The sequence below is a fragment of the Gymnodraco acuticeps genome, unplaced genomic scaffold, assembly GCF_902827175.1.
Source record: "Gymnodraco acuticeps unplaced genomic scaffold, fGymAcu1.1, whole genome shotgun sequence".
NCBI classification, from domain to species: domain Eukaryota; kingdom Metazoa; phylum Chordata; class Actinopteri; order Perciformes; family Bathydraconidae; genus Gymnodraco; species Gymnodraco acuticeps.
In genome coordinates, this window is record NW_022990440.1 from 1,264,785 (window position 1) to 1,284,002 (window position 19,218).

A 19,218-nucleotide genomic window follows, 5' to 3' on the forward strand; every position below is an offset into this window, starting at 1 on the left:
TCAGACAGCATGTGCAGCACTCTCACTGCAATGTGTTGATATGTCAACTGTGACGCCATAACCATTTTATCTCAGAGAACACTGAAGGCCTGTTCATTATGTAAAGTAAATAAGGTCCATGTTAAGACATACACAAAGAAACACACACAATATAATATAATTAGCTTGGCTTAGTTGACCTTGAGGAACAAAATGATTGCTTTCTGTATCCTGCGACTGTACTTGGGCTTTAAAAACAGCATGCAACTTCTATTGACATTGTGTGATTGTCAATAAATCCTTAAAAAATACATCATATTTGGCGGTGTTATATGATGTATGATATATGCATTACATATATCAGGCATATCAGATACATGGTATATGCAAAAACACATATATCCTTTTTTTAATGTAATAATGGGATTTTGTTTTTTAAAGACAGAGAAAATAAAAACTTGTATAAACTGTATATCATAGTAACATTTCTAAAATGTCTACTGGTATTTCAGTTTTAAAAAGTGATGCATCATGCACAAACTTACCATATGCAGTGGCCTGATCAACTTTCACAGGTCAAAGAAAAAGCACAACACAATAATGTCAGCCAAGAAAGTAAAATAGGCATGTAAGAAAGAAGTCATGCATAACAGTCAGCGGAAGCATACAGCATCACCAAGGCAGCCAGCACTCACAATCTCTCATTGTGAGTGCAGTTCAGGGTCAGAGAAACACAACAAAAGCATCCACTTTCTCTGCGGACATGGAACATCTTTCAACCAAACAAATGTGAAACTGTCTGCAACTCGCAACACTACAATCATCCTCAATCTTCCTTTCTTTATCGACTTCTAAAAAAATGTTTCTGCCCCTGACTCTCGGTCTCACCCATGCTGGCGATGATGCTGTGCACGGGCAGCCTGGAGGGGGCGTCGTAGAGGCCGCTGACGGGTATGCCCTTGTTGTGCTTCTCTTCCTGTTTGAAGATGAAGGCAGAGTTCTCCTCCTTGGTGATGTTGATGTAGTAGCAGGTGTCGGGGGCGGCCATGATGTGGCGGGGGCCGGGGTTCAGGAGGATGCTCTTGTTGTCCTCCCTCTTCACTCCGATTAAACACACACCGTACCTGAGGGGTAAGACAGGTATGCAAGGTTTAAAGTCTAATGATATCACTGTAATGTGTCGGGATTAAACTAGTGGACGTTTTAACTAACTTCTTGTGGGCGTGGAAGGATGCGTAGGTGAAGCTCTTTCCGTCATATTCCCCAAAAAACTTGCTGTCACACAAGCGGATGTGGTAGACCTCGTTTCCAGAGCAGCGTCCGTAGATCCTCTGCCACTGCTCCGGGGACAGCTGCCCCTCCCTGAAACAGCATTATCATATTATATACTGCTTGAACCACAGAGACACAAAATGTCTGATTCCTACAATGAACTATTGGCCAAACAACAGTCTTAATATGGCTTAAGAGCAATGTTGTGGAAAAAAAAATCTCACAAGTAACTTAACAATAAAAAACATCTTTAACAATAATATTGCAATGCATGATCAGTTCTAATAAAATGAATGATGTGTTATAAACAAAGGCCTCTTCAATAATAAATACACATTTCAGAATGTTGAAAAAAAATCAATCAGAAAAGTTAAGACCAGAGTTTGTGGCTGGTAGTATTTGTTAAAATGAAGTTTGCAATAAGTCAGGGCAGGTTCAGGATGCGCAACTATTACAACCCAAAGACCGGCATTACACTAGGAGCTAACACGTGATATGAATAACTTTAAACTCCATTTGACAGCAGCAGACCAAAATGAATTGGAAGAGGGAAATTACTAAAGTACTAAAGAATGAGGGACAGCCACACAAAAAGAACTATAACACATTTCAGAGTTTATTTGGTACCTAACAGCTTTCATTTCCACAATCTGGTTGACCTTTCACGACCCTATAAAGTCAATTTATTTATGCAATTCATGTCCTTCATAATCTCTAATCAAAGTGATAATGTTCATATAACCACCAGCCAAAAATAAGTCCACCCACATTCCCTATCACCTTCACAGCCCCTGTGCAGCTTCCCCTAATGGAAATAAAAAATTGATGTGCCTCGTTTCTGCTCAGGACAGCAGTGAAGATAAAGTGGCCACCTTGCACAGAATATGAAACATTCAGACCGATGTTTTGCCGAGCAGGAACTTTGGTGATGAAAACTGACTGGACAGTAAAAAGTTTCTCCAGAGGCTGACAGTACAGTATTCAGCTCTGCAGAGACACACACCAGGTACAGTCTGTAGGACTGTAAACAAGCTGCTGTCATCTTTGTTTCTATCAATCATTCAAGCGGAATTGAATCTGTCTACACTGGAATGATTACTCAAAGAGATATTGAACATTAAAAGAGCACTCAAAGTAAGGAGTTAAACGTTTACTTAACAACAACTTTTATTGGAGGTTGAACTGCTTGAGGGTGCATTCACACCTATGACTCACACATATGATTCACACCTAATAGTCCGTTTTCTGGTGCGCACCAGACGACAGTTTGTTACATTGTTTCATTTTTCAGAAGGTTCGGTTTGCGTTCACACCTATGGTTCACACGGGCAAAACTCAAATGGACTATAAACTATAAACACAAGTCATGTTGGTAAAAACGCAAATCCCGGCAATTTCTACCGGAGCCTCCGCCATGGAGCATCGGCACTTTCGGCAGGTTATTCTCATGCTGCCGTTAATCTGGAGATCAACAGACTCTAGCGGCCCGCGCATATGATTATATAATCAGACAACGTCCGTTAAAAAACATTGTAACACATATAATGAGACGTTCTGCAGTAAGGAGGGGCGTTTCACCGACGACAGGTGTTCTTACTTTTATGTAGCTGACGGAGATGTTTTACTTTACACGACACTGTTCAACACTTCATTCTGCTTCACTCTTTAACTAAACAACCGCGGATGTCTTGAAAGACTCTTTCGCTAAAGATTTTGAAGATATCCGCGTTCTTGTGACACGTAAATACTACGCTTCCTGGGTCATTCCAGAATTGGAGGACAATTTAGACACCAACATTTTTGAAAAATGAACCTTTTATTTTTGTTTATGTATTTAGGAAAAACAGATAATAAACCATCAAAAAAAGTGATTTTCCCAGCTAGGCATCAAATGTATATTTTCCAATGAAGAATTACCCCTGTTACTCTACTTATAGTAACAGGGTTGAAAATCAATGCTAATTTGAGCTTTAACCGCAGGAATTATTGCTAGATGTAGCATGTAATGCTACTTTCAAGGCAAGGACAAACTTGGATATTTAATGAAAGAAAGATAACTTTGAAATTAATATGCTTTATTCTGATAATATCAGTAACAGGGTTGAGTGGGTCAGAGTGCCACACTTTTTTAAGACTGAACAGATTGTAAAAATATGAAAAATAAAAGAGAGGACTTAGTTTTGGTCTACCCATGGCACTAGCACATGGCTAGCTGATGTCCTTTCCACTGTGTCATCTGACTTACAGTTTTTTCACTTCCTCTGCCAATCTAAAAAGGTTTGGGTAACAGGGTGGAACACATGTTGAGGGACACACCTTCTGTGCAAAATTACTGTTATTTAAAATATGTTTATGATTTAACAAATTGATTTTACCATTACAAGAGACATATATCAATAGAATAATACCAAAAAAAGTAAATAAAATCCCTATTTTAAATGTTATATTTGACATGCAAGTTGGTCACCAAGAAGCGGGGACAAGAGAAAAATGCTATTTTAGGGGATGTTCGAGAGCTATTTGATAATTTAAATAATATTTTGAAACCACTTTTTCTACAACTTTATATACATTTTGTCTCAAGACAAGTATGTTCAACACAACAAGTGCATGTTTTAGCATTTTGGGCATGGATTATTAGATTTTTTATATGGGGGACATGAAATGTCCTCCAATTCTGGAATGACCCTCTATGTTTTGGCGCGGACTGCGTTCACACCAGCAATGAACCGCTCCAGAGTTCGCAAGCAAGCGCTCCGAGACCACCTATTTTAGCGGACCAGAGTCCGGTTGTTTAGTTCACTTAAGAGGTCTCGGATTGTGTTCACACCAACCCAAATGAACCGCACCAAGCGGCTAAACGCACCAGGGTTCGATTCAACCGGACTATACAAGGCAGGTGTGAACGCACCCGCATTACTAATGAGTCATTGGTTCGTTTTAATCTCAATGAATGGAGCCCTACAAAAGTAATGTTAGGCTGGGACGAGGTCATCTTCTCTTGCTATTGTTTCAAAGAAATGAAGCAACAACATCTCTAAGTAGCTTTGCTGATTTATTCAAAGCTGGGATAACTAATGACAGTAAAAACAAAAAAATGTTTAAAGTTTCACCGCTTTCCTGCTGCAAAAATGTGAAAATATTAATACTTCTCTCATGTGCACAAGACAATGAAGCCAGGATACAATTAGCTTAGCTTAGCATAACCACTGGAAACAGCCTGGTTCTCTAAGGGGACACACTCTCTTTATTAGCATCTCTAAAGTGTTACTACATAGTCTCTTGTTTGTCTAATCCATTCAAAAAACAGTTTATAGGCAAAATTGTTCGCTTTGGAATAATAACTTGTACAGTTATAAAAAGGATATTCTGATTGTGGCTGTCACTGTAAATCTATAATTGCTAATGTTAGTAGCAGTAATTGTAAAATGGTAGCGTGTACTCACTGTCCTCTGGAGGTGTGAACCAGCAGTGTGACCAGGGTAGACGTGGCGGGACACACACAGTTCAGCGCCAACATGGCATACTTGAACTCCTCCTCACATACTACATGATCTGATTGAAAAGGATACATTGCAACAATATATTACATCAAACTTAAAACAATTATGCGTACATGACTTTGTTTTGGCAGGTTGGTAGCCTTTTTGCACTTACCTGCAAACTTAACATGGAACTTATTTTCAGGTTTGAGAATTTGGACGTACAGAGGGCAATTTGGAGCAAAATCTTTTGCAGCCCAAGCCCTCAAAATAGTCTGGTGATCCTGTGGGAGAAGAAATAGCTCCATTTCATTCACCCAGTGGCTCATTTGTGAAAGCAATCTGAATTTTATGGAGCATAAAGTTGCCTCAGTGACTTGTGTGTGAGCTCCCAAATCTCAATAGCAGGTACAGTATAATCATAACATTATTTGAATATCTCAAACCCTCTGGGCTACTGTATAATGGAAGGAGAGTGTGAAGGGAAATTGCTCCGATCAAATATTGTTATCGTGAGGAGGTTCCCTGTAGATTAGACTCACAGCAGCAGTTCGGTCGACCTCATTCCTGCTGCTGAGGATGAAGCAGGCCTCAGCATCATCCATCCTGAGCAGAGAAACAGAGGGACAGAGAGAAACACAGGTTAGGGAGGAGAACATTCAACCAAACGTTAAATTAAATATGTACAGATCAAAGCTACAAGTGCTAATGCCCTGTGACGAAGGCTGAAAAGGTTAAGCTGCATTCTAGCATGAAAACCATGTGCTGTTGTGTGACATCGGAGCTACTGTCAGCAAAACGCAAGGGGGGAAACACTCATATGTTCTCTAAACGAAAATGTTTCAGCATGGCATGGCTGATCCTTCCATTAGGCTTACCTGCGCGGGTGATGTTATTGATCACATATCAGTGCGTGAAATTGCCATAAAATCGAATCACCTGCACAATTGTGCACATTGAAGAGGGGCTCAATGAAAAAGGGTCCGGCCTTCTGGACAGATTCATGATTTACAATTCACGCTGTTATGTGCTGGTGAGAAATACTGAGATACCATTCCACTGGCATCACATTATAAGCTGCAAAACATCTGAAAGCCAACAGCAATCTCCCCTGAAGCGACAGTAAAAGCCTGAATGGTGGTGCAATATTTTGTAGGTACAGAGACAAAACGAACAGGTCGCACAGCTTCCGATGGGATCCATCACGGTACATTGCTGCCTGTCTTAGGTGGCCTTTGATGTGAGCAGATGATCAGTGTAGAGTGAAATCCCATTACACTGATATGCAGGCAGAGGGCAGCGAAGTTAACTTGTAAGTAACTCATCCTCCATGCACTTCAAGGACATGGATTTGCCAGTGGAGGACTTCAACTTGCCATTTACATCTAAAGCAATTTGAACATTCTTATTAACAACTTCAATGAATAGAATCTAGATGATGTGCTAGATTGAATGTCAAACCTCTCAAAGACATGACAATCCCCTCTTAATGACAGACATTAACATGGTGCCAGGTTCCACAGTGTGATTTTCCGACTGAAATGCCATTTTGTTTTATTTCATTCATTAAAATCGCACGTGTGCAGAAATTAAGAGGTGTTGTACCAGGCTCTACCAACCAACCAACCACCAAGTGCATTTAGGCCGTTTTAAAGACAGTTGGAATGGCACATCATCTTTAATGTGTAAACAACATACAGTAGTGTATTTGTGTCCGTCTTTATGTCTTTGTGCTGGTCTGAAGGTAAGCATGCATGCTACGTTTTCACTCACTTGGCCCTCATCAGGTCCTGGTCTTTCAGGGCTGATCCCTGCAGGTAGATGACCCTCTGGGACCATAAAGGGATTTGCAGGATACGGCGAACCTGAATGTCTATCTCTGTCGGACACAGGATCACCACATAGTAGTCCTGAAAAACATGGGATATTCATACATTTTACTTAAATCACGCTGCAGGTTTTATTTTATGCATGTGGGATTGTACATTAAGGCAAGGCAAGTTTATTTATATAGCACTTTTCAACACAAGGCAATTCAAAGTGCTTTACAAAAAATGAAAGACATTAAGAAAATGGCATTTAAAATCAGTCATTCAAAAGAAAAGCTAATAAAATAAACATTAAAAGAAAAAATACATGGATAAAAGTTACAGTGCAGTCTAAGATATGAATAGTTCAATTAAACATTAAAAGAAAAAGTACATGGATAAAAAGCATTAAGCATTTTACTTCTTCAGCGTATGTCATTTTTGGGGAAAATTCAATTCAAAGTCAATTTTATTATGCAGTTATTCTGTACACATGACATATTTATCCTTTTTTGTTTCTTTTAGGAGGGTTCCCTCATCTGAATTTAGGGACTGCAATTGCAGAGATTGGTAAGCCCATTGAGGTAAATGTAGATTTGACTATGTGACAGGAATACTACACAGACCACTTACTGTTATAAAGAGATACAACTTCTGTAAAATGATCTATAAATCTACAGTCATTATAGTCCTGCTAGCTGCATAACCATTCTTATTCTGACAGTAAAAAGCCTCCTTTAGGGGTACTTAAATATGACTACATAGTTAACTTTCTGAAATAAAATCCACTGTTTTGGTACCTGTAGTCTGGGATGAGCGTAGAACTCGTTGAGGAAATCCATCAGGAGGTCAATTTTCAGCGAGCTGACACACAACACCACGTGCTTCTCCGTCTGCGCCCGGTGGCGGCTGTAGTTCCCTCCTAACTTCTGGCTCTCCATCCACAGGTATGCTAGTTCTTCAAACTGACACAATGGTAACAACATTGACGTGATGTCAAATATAACAAGACTGAGATTAATAATAAAAGAAAGATATATTTTCTGTCTGGACACAGACTCTAAACTAAAGCAATAGTTTGCCAGCAGCAGGAGCTCATTCCTAACTACTATCTCTCACCCTCTATCTCTGCAGTGACAGGTAACATTTAAAATGATGGACACGTTTGTTATCTCTAAAAAAACAACAACACAGCAAGTAGGTAGATTTATGCAGCAAGAGTGAGCCAGAATGACCTTTTTGAGCACTTAGTTAAATGTTATATTTGATGCAGCAAGTGATGGCTTAATGTTGAATGATATCCCCTGTAAGGTGATCAGTACATCAGCAGCACATCGTGAGACATTCTGATCTGAAAAGACGGTCTGTTGCTAAAATGTGAATCCCCTCACTGCACTTTGGGGAAAAAACAGAGTTGAGTTTGCCTTACAGGGTCATTACCTGCAGTGGGAGAACCACCAGGGCAACACAGATGAGAATGACCACCAGCAGCTGGGAGGGCCAGATTTGTGGCGTGACATCCCCGTAGCCCACTGTGGAGAAGGTGACGATGCAGAAATAGAACGAGTCGAACAGGGTCAGGCGCTTCCCGGCTCGCTCTAGATGCTGGATCCCACAAGCTCTGCAGAAAGAAGAGACATCATACTCAATGATCCTCAATACAGACATGTCTCCTATGGGTAAAGATCATTTGGATGTGTATCCTACGATGTCAGTGTGTTTTAGGCTCGCAAACTGGATATCAAACCTGTAAAGGAATATTTTCATCTGATGCGTAGCTGTACTGAGAAACTTCACATGAGTGACCACTCTTTCTCTGTGTGGGGGGGAAGGGTTTACTGCCCACTCAGACAGAGTTTCTTTGTCTGTTAATCTGTAATCGATTAGGGGAAAAGGCGGGCTGTTGGGACCCCTCCTTTAAAGGATATATAGAGATGTTTCTGTCTTGTGTGGTTACAGTTAATTTTGGCAGCTTGCATTGAACAGTGCGAGTTGCTTTGTTAATCCTCCGGCCGTTTGTCTCTCAATAAATATCAGTGTATTGACAGGCGAATCCAGTTTCACTCATTTCATGATTGGCTCAACATTGCTGCAAAGAAGTTTTATCTTCACAAAACCCAATTTGCTCAAGTTTAAAGAGCATCAGAGTAAATATCAGTTTTTCAATTAAAGTGACAGCATTGATTGCTCTGTCAGTTCCAGCTCACTGCCTGTGACAATTCCTTTGTGATGGAGATTGAATGACACCCTGAGGCTCATGGGAGTTGAGATGTCTCAGTGGAAAGAGTGAGAGTAGAGAGGCTGCTGGGTGATGGCCAAGGCACAGTGATTCTGTTGAAGAGCTAAAGGTCAGCTGAAGCAACAGCTTTGATTAAAATACATTTGAGTTATAAAAGGGTAGATCAATGAGACATGAGACATGAAGAAGGATGGCTTCTTCTCTTAATCTAACACCTTTACTGCTGTGTTGTCTTGTTGATAGTGTTTTTCACATCGGCTCACTATTGTATTGGTCACAATCGTTCAGAATGCAAGATAACAAATGCCAGTCTTTGAAATAATTTGCGTTATATTTTTTGAATATTTTTGTATTTACAATTAGCTCTTTCCAAGCACATCAGGGGTCTTCTGGGATCTTCAAATGTCTTAAATTAAATTGTTTGAAATGTAGGCCTAACAATGTCTATTGTAAATTAAATACTTAAATATAATAGAATAAATGCTCTGCAATAATCAAGGTTTGTCAAAAGGTTTGTTTTTCTTTAGCTAAAATCATAAAACCCTTGTACTTTTTAACATACTGTAGTCAATACATTCACACATAATTCTAGGAACTAGTTTCATTCATAGGCAGCTCATTTTACTTCTCACTTCTTCCAGCATGACCTCAAAATACAATTGGATATTACATTACATTCCAACTGGCTTCATAATATTAGCTTACTTACTCTTTATTTTGTAGGCTTTTTCATGGCATCTTTCAGTTAAATGCTATCTTGCCAGACATTCTGTGCCAATAACAGCACAGCACGTCTGCTCAATAGCACTACATTTTAAATCTCTATTATTATAACATATATAGCTTTTTCCAAATATTCTTAGGCTAGCGTCGACATTCACAATACTGCTTCTGCACTAGAGATAATATTTTCTGGGTCATGTTGTACACAGCTCAGAAAACAGTGTGGGTCAGTAAACTGGTCTGAAAACTGTAATGGTCAGAGATGCACGTCTGAAGAAGAGAGGCTCACTCACCCGGTGAAAACCAGACACAGTAAGGTGCAGATGAGGATGAACACCTGGTTGAACATGGCAGAGTGAGTCCTCTGGATGGCACGATGGAAGTCATTCTGGACAAAAGAAGAGAGTTCATTGTAACCATATCCAGACCAATGAGTGCAACATTTGAAATATTTCCAATCTAGATGACCAATTATAACATTGAGAAGTCATCAATACAATTTCAATCAAAACTTAAGTCAAACATTACTAGAAAAAGTGAGCTATTGTCTTGACGTTGAGGATAGACTGGATACAATTTAATATGTACAAAAATCTGCCATACATTGTTCAAACACAATCTTTATCCAACAACACTGTCCCCCCTTTTTATACCATATTGTACTTCCTGCTAAGCCATCTTGAAAGCTCATGAGCTCACGACTCATTTTCAGTTGCACCTTGTTAGCATGTTCTGCCTGCCACCGCCTCTCAGAATGTCCTTGCTTTCTCTCCATGTGCTGCGCTGCTTGGCCTCAGATTCTACCATCTGCCTAACTACCGCTTTGGCATGAGGCTCTTACTGTCATGGCCTCATCCGAATCACAGCAAGACGACACACTAGACCAGTTGGATATCATCAAATAGCTTTGAATTCTATGTACCAGTCACTTTGCACCTATGGTTAAACCTGGACAATAGTAACACTGAAACAGCAGGTTTATGTGCACCTGGCGTTTGTATCCCTGCTGTTCTTATGCTACAAATGTTAGGTGTTTTTTTCTGTTTGTTTCCCTCATGCACTTGACACTCTTTTTTTTAAATTAGGCTCCCCTGTTGTTTGCTCTGCTTCTGATTAAAAAAAGTGTTGTGGTCTCCCCTAAAAATAGTAAAATATATTTTTTCCAGACCCAAATATAACTGATCTCTGTCAGGGCAACATACTCTCATCTGACCTGGCAACACAGATCATTAGTGTGTCAAAATGTAAAAGCAAGGTTTACTAAGGTTCGCTCAATAGTTAGTTTGAATATCTAATGTTAACCCCAATCAGGAAACAGGATATACCATTTCATACAGTTGTTCTCACTTTGATATAGAACATATTTAGTAATAGTAGCTCTCTTTATATCCATACAGATACATAACTGAAAAAAATGCTTTTAATAAGGATGTGCCTCTGTTCCATCTAAAACTAATCACCCATAATAAACGCATTGGATTTAAAAAAAATCTTTATTTTTTATTTTTTTTTTACAAACAGTTCGCTTTGTTAACCTGAGAATGTAGTTGGTGTGATACCCAATAACTAGCCAGCAAGCTAACTTATCGAAGTAGCCAGCGCTAATGCAATATTACACATCTATGTATTTAACAACACTAGCTTCAAAAACATACATCGACACATTGGTGTCTCTTCATACAGCTTGATTGTATAATCCCATTTAGCGCTCATAGCCAGCTCTCTACTATAAGGGTATCCAATATGGCCGCCACAAGAAAGATAAGTACCATCGAAGCCCTCAGAAATAAAATACAAACAAACATGTTCTGTGTGCTCTCTTTTATGTAATACAGCACACAGTTTGCACAATATAAGAAACACATTATTGTGAATACTTACAATCATGTTCTCCAGGGCACCTTTGGCTAGCCAGCAGTTGAGAAATACAGGAACGAATATGTTTCTCAATGGACACCAGAAGATCTTTAGGAAGGAAGAAAGGTGTAACACATCAGTGGAATACAATCACAAATATGAATCATAATACAGGAAAGGCAATGAAAACAATTAATATGCCCTTGGATGAAAGATGGAACACATGAAACCAAAATGACCTTGATCATGCATTAGTAAATCCTTTACTGGACCATATTGATTGCCAAGGCGTTAAAATAAATAACTTACTGTGATTATAAATGGCACTGAATTGATCATCTCCAATATGAAGGAAATCTGGAAGATCTGCTCCCAAATGTTACCCTGGAAAGGAATGATGGAAAGTAATGCATTGAACCATGAGAGCGCAGATGGTTTTGGAGAGAAGTGTAATATCAGAAATAATGATGATAACAACACATTTAATTTCTAAGCGCTTTTTTTCCCAGGTGCTCAAAGAGATCACAATACCATGAAACAGGCAAGAGGACAACAGATTATTATGTTGAGTTGTAAATCCCACCAATTAAACATGCTTCTTTGATATTCATATTTTCAGTACTGATCCGAGTCTATAAAAGCAATAATGGAGAGGTCAGTCATTAATGTTGGGTCCAGAAACAACACTTCTCATTGACCTGTTTTTTTCCAAACAAGTGCTTGTTTTTATTGCATGACAATGGTGGAGAAACTTAATTATTATCACAATCTTTGTTATTAAAGATCACAACAAAATGTCTCCAGATACGACTTTGCAGAGCTCACTTTCAACATTAAAGTATGCTTAATGTTCTACTGTTGCTTTTATGTTCTCTGAAGTTAATTAGTTCCCTTGCATAACTGGAATATGAATTATGTAATTGGTAACGCTTAGTTCTAACAGCACTCTAAAAAAGCCAAGATCATACAACAAACAATAACATATGACTGACCCCAATCCACTGAGTGAGACTGACTACAAATCCCATATTGAGTGCACAGCAGAGTTTGAAATGAGCAGTTTGGTGGTGGCTTCTATGATAGAGCTATTAAAAAGCCTGGTAGGGAAAAATAAAAGCTTGAAACGTTTTACAAGGCTAAATTACATCATCAGGAAAAAAAACATGAGTCCCCAAACAGCCTTCTGTGAAAGGGAAAATAAAAGATATAAAAGCATCACAACATTAAGAATATGTCCAAGAGACACTACCAGTCTCAGAGCAGCACAGCAACGCAGCCTGGCTCCTGGCATAATGCAGTTCTGATCTTTCAAATGATAGCAAACTATGCTAGGGCTAGCTTCCTGTACAGTAGTTGTGCTAATGTTGACGTTAGTATGCTAAGGACATAGCATACCGCAAAGAGTTTTTCTCCTTAATATTACAGTTATACAAAATAAAGTGCGGTTTTATCTTTGTGGAGGTTGTGTGGTGTGGATGTGATTTAATACACTACACTTTGATTTATTAATGATAAATGAAGTGCTAATGCTAAATATACCAGAGCGGCATGTTAACATTATTTAGTAATATAGAATCGAGCTAGACGCACAGGATGTTAACTGTAATACATAATTGTTCCACAATGGATCTCAGTAACCGGATGTTCATTACGATAAAAGTCTGCTCTTTAAATACGTAGTATATACGCACCAAAGTGCACCTTAGAGGAATCTCATCAATTAAAACAGCACTTCCAGCCCTGCAAACTAACTAGTCCAAAATGATTGTAAAAGTCTTCTGGCCCTGTGTCTTGAACAGCTTGGCCTCGGCATTGGCACTTGGACTGGACATTAAGAGGTGTGGGCCGGTAAGAGAGAACAGACTGTGTGCCGGACTTCGATCCGACAGCTGTAAGACATCAGCTCGGATTAAAGAGCAAAACTGTCTACTGTGGATGGACCCTTACCTTGTAGCTGAGATATGTGATGAGCATGGTCTCCAAGAAACTGATTAAGGCCACTGTCACCTGCAGCAAAGGGGAGAAGGAGATTAATGAACCAGCAACTGCAAACTCATCTCTTCTGGCTGCTCGACCTAAATGCAAGGCTTTTAGCTAATACATGGCTGCTAGTGCGTTGGATTGAATCCTGCATTAAGCCTCATTTCATGCAGGGGAATTTGATTTATGTGCACTTTCACTGTTGTGTTATCCGCCTCACCTGTATCGCCCATACAGGTTCCCGTCTGGTAACCCAGAAAATCACACACCTGTCAAAAACCATAAGACGCTTTATGTCCAGGTAGACAATAAACTCACTTCAGTTTAGAATTAAATACCATTTTGATCGAAACATACCAGTTGATGTCTGCCGAGTCTGCTGTACTGTTATTCTGACATTTTGCACTGTAGAGAAAACAGGAACACAACAAAAAGAACGTGAGAATGTGTGTGTGGATGTGAGTGGAAACACACCCGCTGGGAAACACTCCCATCAGTTTGTATGTTTCAATAAAGAACAAACTCAACGTGTGTATAAAGGCTGCTGGCGGTAAGAGGAATACAAATAATCCACCTCTTTCAAATGACTGCACAGGGAGAACAACTCACCAACAAAAAAAATTCCTCAAGCAATCAAATTCACACAAGGGAATTCACGTTAATGTGGTTTTAGGAGTAAATCTCAAGTAAACGTCTCCCCCTTAGACATATTAGAAGTGTTGAAAACAAGATTTGCATATATATATATATATATATCGATGTTCTCTGGTCTCAAGATATCGTTCACATTTGTTGCTATTTGGACATGCCAGCTGGAAGATATTCCTGGAAAGATCCACTGGCATACGAAAAGTCATCTGGTTAGTTTGGAATAAGATAAAAGAGAAGAATGAATAAAAGGATACATAATAGAGATGGATTAGAAGATAGCAAAAGGAGCAAACACTGCTTCCTGAAGCAAGATATCATCACAATGTATAACTGCAAATCAGCAAATAAAAAGCAACTATCAAAACATGTTGACAGAAATGGTGTAGGAGTGTGACTCTCACCACGGGTCGCCGTTGACATCCTCGCGGTCATCCAGACTCACTCTCAGTACGTAGAGGGCACAGGTGAGGATCTTCAGTGAGAAGTTAAACAGGCGGATTCTCAGGCCTGTGGACCAAGACATATCATTGCATGTGACTCAAAAACTGATGTAAGTGATGATCGCCGGAAAATGAGCTTGTTTAAATATCCAGTGTTTTTGTCACAACTCTGTCATTGTGTTCCAACAGGAGACTACAGATGCAACTAGATTGTCACTGTTTTAAGTTTGCTTGCTTAAAAACGTCTTTAGTGAAAGGCCAAAAGAGACGGGATCTGTAGAAGCCCTGAAGCATTACTAATGTAGTTCTATGCTGCTCTGGCACCCTGTCACAACGAATTCCCTCTGACGTATATATAGCTTCTAAATCCTCCAAGAATAACACATAAAAACACCGGAAATGTATGGGCTTCTCATGAATAGGAAGATAAATCACTGGTGGGATTTCACAGAAGTTATAATGCTTGTGGAATCATAATCCTTTTTGAGTAATTAACTGATAAGCACACACCACTTAATGTGCAGAACTTGGCTGCAGACATGCTTGCTAGGCAGCGGAGGGGGTGCTAGTTGTATTAAACATTTCTCATCAGCCTCTGCAGCTACCTAATCTCTCGTGACACAACCTCTCCAGATGAGGCCAGAGTCAATGGTAAAATGATTTAGGTAAACAAACAGCAGAATTGCAATGGCATAGAGCAACAGACCCCTGCAGCCATGTGCGACATTTTCTTTAGAGCCTGTCGTTTTCTGTCAAAGACTGTGGCGGCTGAGCGACAATGACACGTTGAGGGGAAGACAGCAGTGTCAGTGCTCAGGATATGTCAACAACATGCTCTACCTGAGAGACCGTTCCTTTCATTCTATTTGAAAACTGGAGCATCTTTCAGACACAATGCACCAAGCTGCACCATTTTTTTTCTCAGATGTTATCTTATGTCCTATTGAGAAAAACACTGCAGTGCTGCCTCCTTTCTCAATAAATGAGCCACACTCTCTGTCCTTGCTGGGCCACAGTGCGCACACCTACATATACAATATATTACGACGAGGAAACTAATGTAATTAAGAAACTAAACTGAGGCAGGAACGTTATAATCACCGATAATCACCATCACCGACAGCAGTTTCCCCGATTGTATTAGTCAAGGAGAGGGAGTGTGATGTTCCCTGGTGGATGTACTTACTTGACCTTTGGTTTTTGATGAAGAAAAGCTTCAGCCTCTCCTTGAAGGTGTTTTCATTCACATAGAACTCCACCTGCACCCTGTTGGGGGGGGGGGGGGGGCAGTGATATGATGTTAGTGTTAGTCTACACAGATGGTGCATAGCATAAGCTGTTCATTATATACACAAAGAGAAGAGCAGAACACATTTGATCAAACAGTGTCAATCTTTCCATAGTGCTTTATGATCAGGTGTGAGACAAAGCAATGCATTTGCACAGGTATTGCTTTGTTCAGTAAATGTAACATGTGATCCAGGCACATTTACATGTTCGCATTCTGGGTACAGGACAATACCCACATTTCAGTACTGATACCAACATGACTAACTAATAACTGGTCTGAATGATATCATATAATACATATATTACACACATGTTACACAACCAATGCTATTCATTCATTTGTTTAGATAGCTTTTGCTCAACTTTTCGGGAATGTTTTCACCCATGCTCAATTTCGAAATAGCGTGAGATTGACCTATTTTTGGAATACAAAATTTCATTTTTTTGATAACAATAAATAACATATCACCCACGTCCTTCATCCAATCAATCTTACAAGAAATGTGTCATATAACGAGTCCAAAACGTTTGATTTGGAAAAGAACATATCTCCTCAAAGAATGAAAAACAACAATTTGACCAACCCTCAAAACTTTATTGTGTACAATATGTACTGAGATGTAAGCCACCTTACATCTCAGTACATATTGTACACAATAAAGTTTTGGGGTTAAAATCCCAGCATTTGATTGCATCCTGCAGTTTGACATGTATTTCTTGCAAATCCTGGCAAATCTTGAAAGAAACATTTGTAAAGATAGTTGTGCCAGTGCCATAATTGTGTTTGTTGAAGCTTTCCAGTAAAAACAACACCAACCATTTGCATTGTGGGAATGTACTGCAGAAAAGCTGTACAAGTCTTATTCCATTACCCTCCATTTACCGCCAGTAATTACGCTGTCTACAGTTCCCCTTCTCAATGCGACAACCAGCAACAGATGCCTATGATCTTGAATTTTAATGTGCAGCATTTGTAGTTGTTAAATATTTAAGATTATTACATGAGCCATATTTTCCCACACACATTCTCTTAATGTTCACTAGCTGCGAATCAAATGCACACTGTGGGGACATGACACATAAGCCAAGGTAAGGGTTTTAATTGCTCCCCTGGGACATTAATCACAAATGATCAATTAGTGCATGAAATGGGCACCGAGGAGGGTTTAATCATTTAGAATTGCTTGTAATATTAATATACATATTTGTACCAAACCAGAGTATTCTAGATGTTGTTTACAGTTTGGAAGAAAGTCAGTTTCCTTTGGGTAAAAACGTTTTCCTTCACTCAAATCATGACAGCATGATTATTATCACTTACATTAAAGCGTCCATTAACAATTGAAAATCACCTCCCATTTAAAATGATACTGTATTATATCCAAGGCTGTCTTTCTCACATTGAGCAGATATAATGACATTTAATTAAGCTTGGGAACTTGACCAAACGCCCACTTAGGCACGGAAGATGATGTAGCTGTAGGTCAAATGTAAGGTAGGCTTATTAAAACTTTCTATAATAGCGGCCTCTCAGGAAGTAACAGCGGCTTCTCAGTTTCAGGAAGGACCTTTACATCCTTCTTATTTGTCTGACACAATGAGATCAGGGTGCAAAGAAAGAGAGGAGAGAGCAGGGGGGGGGGCAATTACAGCAGCCAAGACCCAAGGGAGGTACGTATGTGTAGATAAAGAGAGTAGGTGGAAGTAAGAACATTAGATATGCACCATCTTCCAGCTAATCCCCTCCTTTCCTGCTTCATCGCCATGGAGACAGCTTCTAAGGCAGGAAATGTTTTTCCAGTACAACAAACTGGCTAAGCACACACACACACACACACACACACACACACACACACACACACACACACACACACACACACACACACACACACACACACACACACACACACACACACACACACACACACACACACACACACACACACACACACACACACACACACACACACACACACACACACACACACACACACACACACACACACACACACACACACCCACCACACACACACACACACACACACACACACACACACACACACACACACACACACACACACACACACACACACACACACACACACACACACACACACCATTGCAAACCCCCATCCCCATGACTCCATCCAACCTAAACACACTCTGCGATATGGCGACCGCGTAAACCAAGTGTATCGACTGGTGCGTCACCCGAGAAGCAGTAAAAGACTGTCATGAACGCTGGTGGTGGAGAATCAATATTGTTTGTTGTCTCCATTGGAATAGCAGTCACAACAGACACAACAGCTGCACAGGATTCATGTTTACACAGCTTTCCTACAGTCATCTATAATTACACGTCAAACCTGAAAACAGCAAAACCTGACATGTGACCACAAGATAACCTCAGTGACAAAATCCGTATTGTGTTGTTTAACATGGGAATTGCGTTGGCTTGACAACACAACGATAACAAGCCTAGGCATCAGTGGCATGTAGCCTCTTTTATGAATATTTAAAGTGAGGGTTTCCCTGCTTATCTTATTGTGAGGTAAGACACACCAAAGCATTTGTTAATATCTCTTCTCTTGTGCCGGCTTTTACAATTTAAAAACATGAAATATGAGGTTAAAGTGCTGACGTTTAACTCAGTTTGAGGCTGTTTTTATCCAGACAGGGTGAACTGTATGTGTTGAATTAGAACACCTTGAACCATGCTAGCAGGTTTTTTTTTAGCTCCTCTAGCTTTGCTGTTTGTTTAAGATAAATGTTTGAACTTTAACGACGCCACTGTCGCCCATAGGAGGATAGGAACCCTCAAACTCTTAAAGCTTGTGGTCTCTAATATGACATCTTGTCCTTTGATATCGAATTAGAGCCAAAAGAAGAAATGGTGTCCCAGTCAGACACCTGAAGACCAAAGTGTTAGTGTTATAGCCTTTGACCACAAATGAAAAGCTGAGCCTTTTACTTGTTTTCGTTCATGCAATTAACAAGCACTAGAACTTAAATGGTTAAATAAGTCTCTATCAGGCACAGGGCCTTTGTAATGATTCTAAGTAGCCTCACTACATAGTGCACTTGTTTCCCGCTTGTCGACTGCCAGTCACTACAGCAGACCCAGGGCAATACCTTTTAAGAACTTACCCTCTTTTCTTTGGCATCTCTGTAGTCTGTACACCAACACCCCCAATATATGGATATTAGCCAGCCTTGGCAAACAGCCTATAAACACGAGCAGTTTGAATATCCACGAAGCCAGCAGGCAGCTTGTAATTAAGATACACTCCCTTTACTTCCCTTAAGTGTAAAAATGGTAGGCAGAGAATAAGCCAGGGATATTTAACATAGTCACAATAGCTTGAGAAATCTCCTCTACTGGAAAGTGGCCTTGGTAGAGACTTTAATATGCCAGCCATTCAGAATATGTGACAGGGACTAGTGTGGAGGAGCAAAAGTGTAACCTCAGAGATTTAGACTTGTGATCAAGCGTATTA

General features: G+C 39.7%; 1 protein-coding gene across 26 annotated transcripts in view; it reads right to left on the reverse strand.

Moving 5' to 3' along the window:
- The window catches only part of si:dkey-21e5.1 (potassium channel subfamily T member 1), an 84,107-nt gene that overhangs the window by 18,332 nt on the left and 46,557 nt on the right, over window positions 1-19,218 (reverse strand). For 19 of the 26 annotated variants that reach the window (XR_004569885.1, XR_004569886.1, XM_034225153.1 and 16 more), the window contains 17 exons: window positions 15,618-15,697; window positions 14,393-14,498; window positions 13,698-13,745; window positions 13,561-13,609; window positions 13,308-13,367; window positions 11,670-11,744; window positions 11,385-11,468; window positions 9,797-9,891; window positions 7,982-8,162; window positions 7,342-7,506; window positions 6,507-6,643; window positions 5,276-5,339; window positions 4,909-5,017; window positions 4,698-4,806; window positions 1,192-1,341; window positions 868-1,103; window positions 525-545 (listed from right to left, as the gene is read on the reverse strand). Coding sequence is in view for 24 of the 26 variants with exons in the window: in XM_034225153.1 (XP_034081044.1) it covers window positions 525-545; window positions 868-1,103; window positions 1,192-1,341; window positions 4,698-4,806; window positions 4,909-5,017; window positions 5,276-5,339; window positions 6,507-6,643; window positions 7,342-7,506; window positions 7,982-8,162; window positions 9,797-9,891; window positions 11,385-11,468; window positions 11,670-11,744; window positions 13,308-13,367; window positions 13,561-13,609; window positions 13,698-13,745; window positions 14,393-14,498; window positions 15,618-15,697 (1,769 nt within the window). In the remaining 2 variants the exon portion in view is untranslated. The remainder of the gene's footprint in view (window positions 1-524; window positions 546-867; window positions 1,104-1,191; window positions 1,342-4,697; window positions 4,807-4,908; window positions 5,018-5,275; window positions 5,340-6,506; window positions 6,644-7,341; window positions 7,507-7,981; window positions 8,163-9,796; window positions 9,892-11,384; window positions 11,469-11,669; window positions 11,745-13,307; window positions 13,368-13,560; window positions 13,610-13,697; window positions 13,746-14,392; window positions 14,499-15,617; window positions 15,698-19,218) is intronic. The other 7 variants (XM_034225168.1, XM_034225164.1, XM_034225151.1 and 4 more) reach the window with 1 other exon arrangement.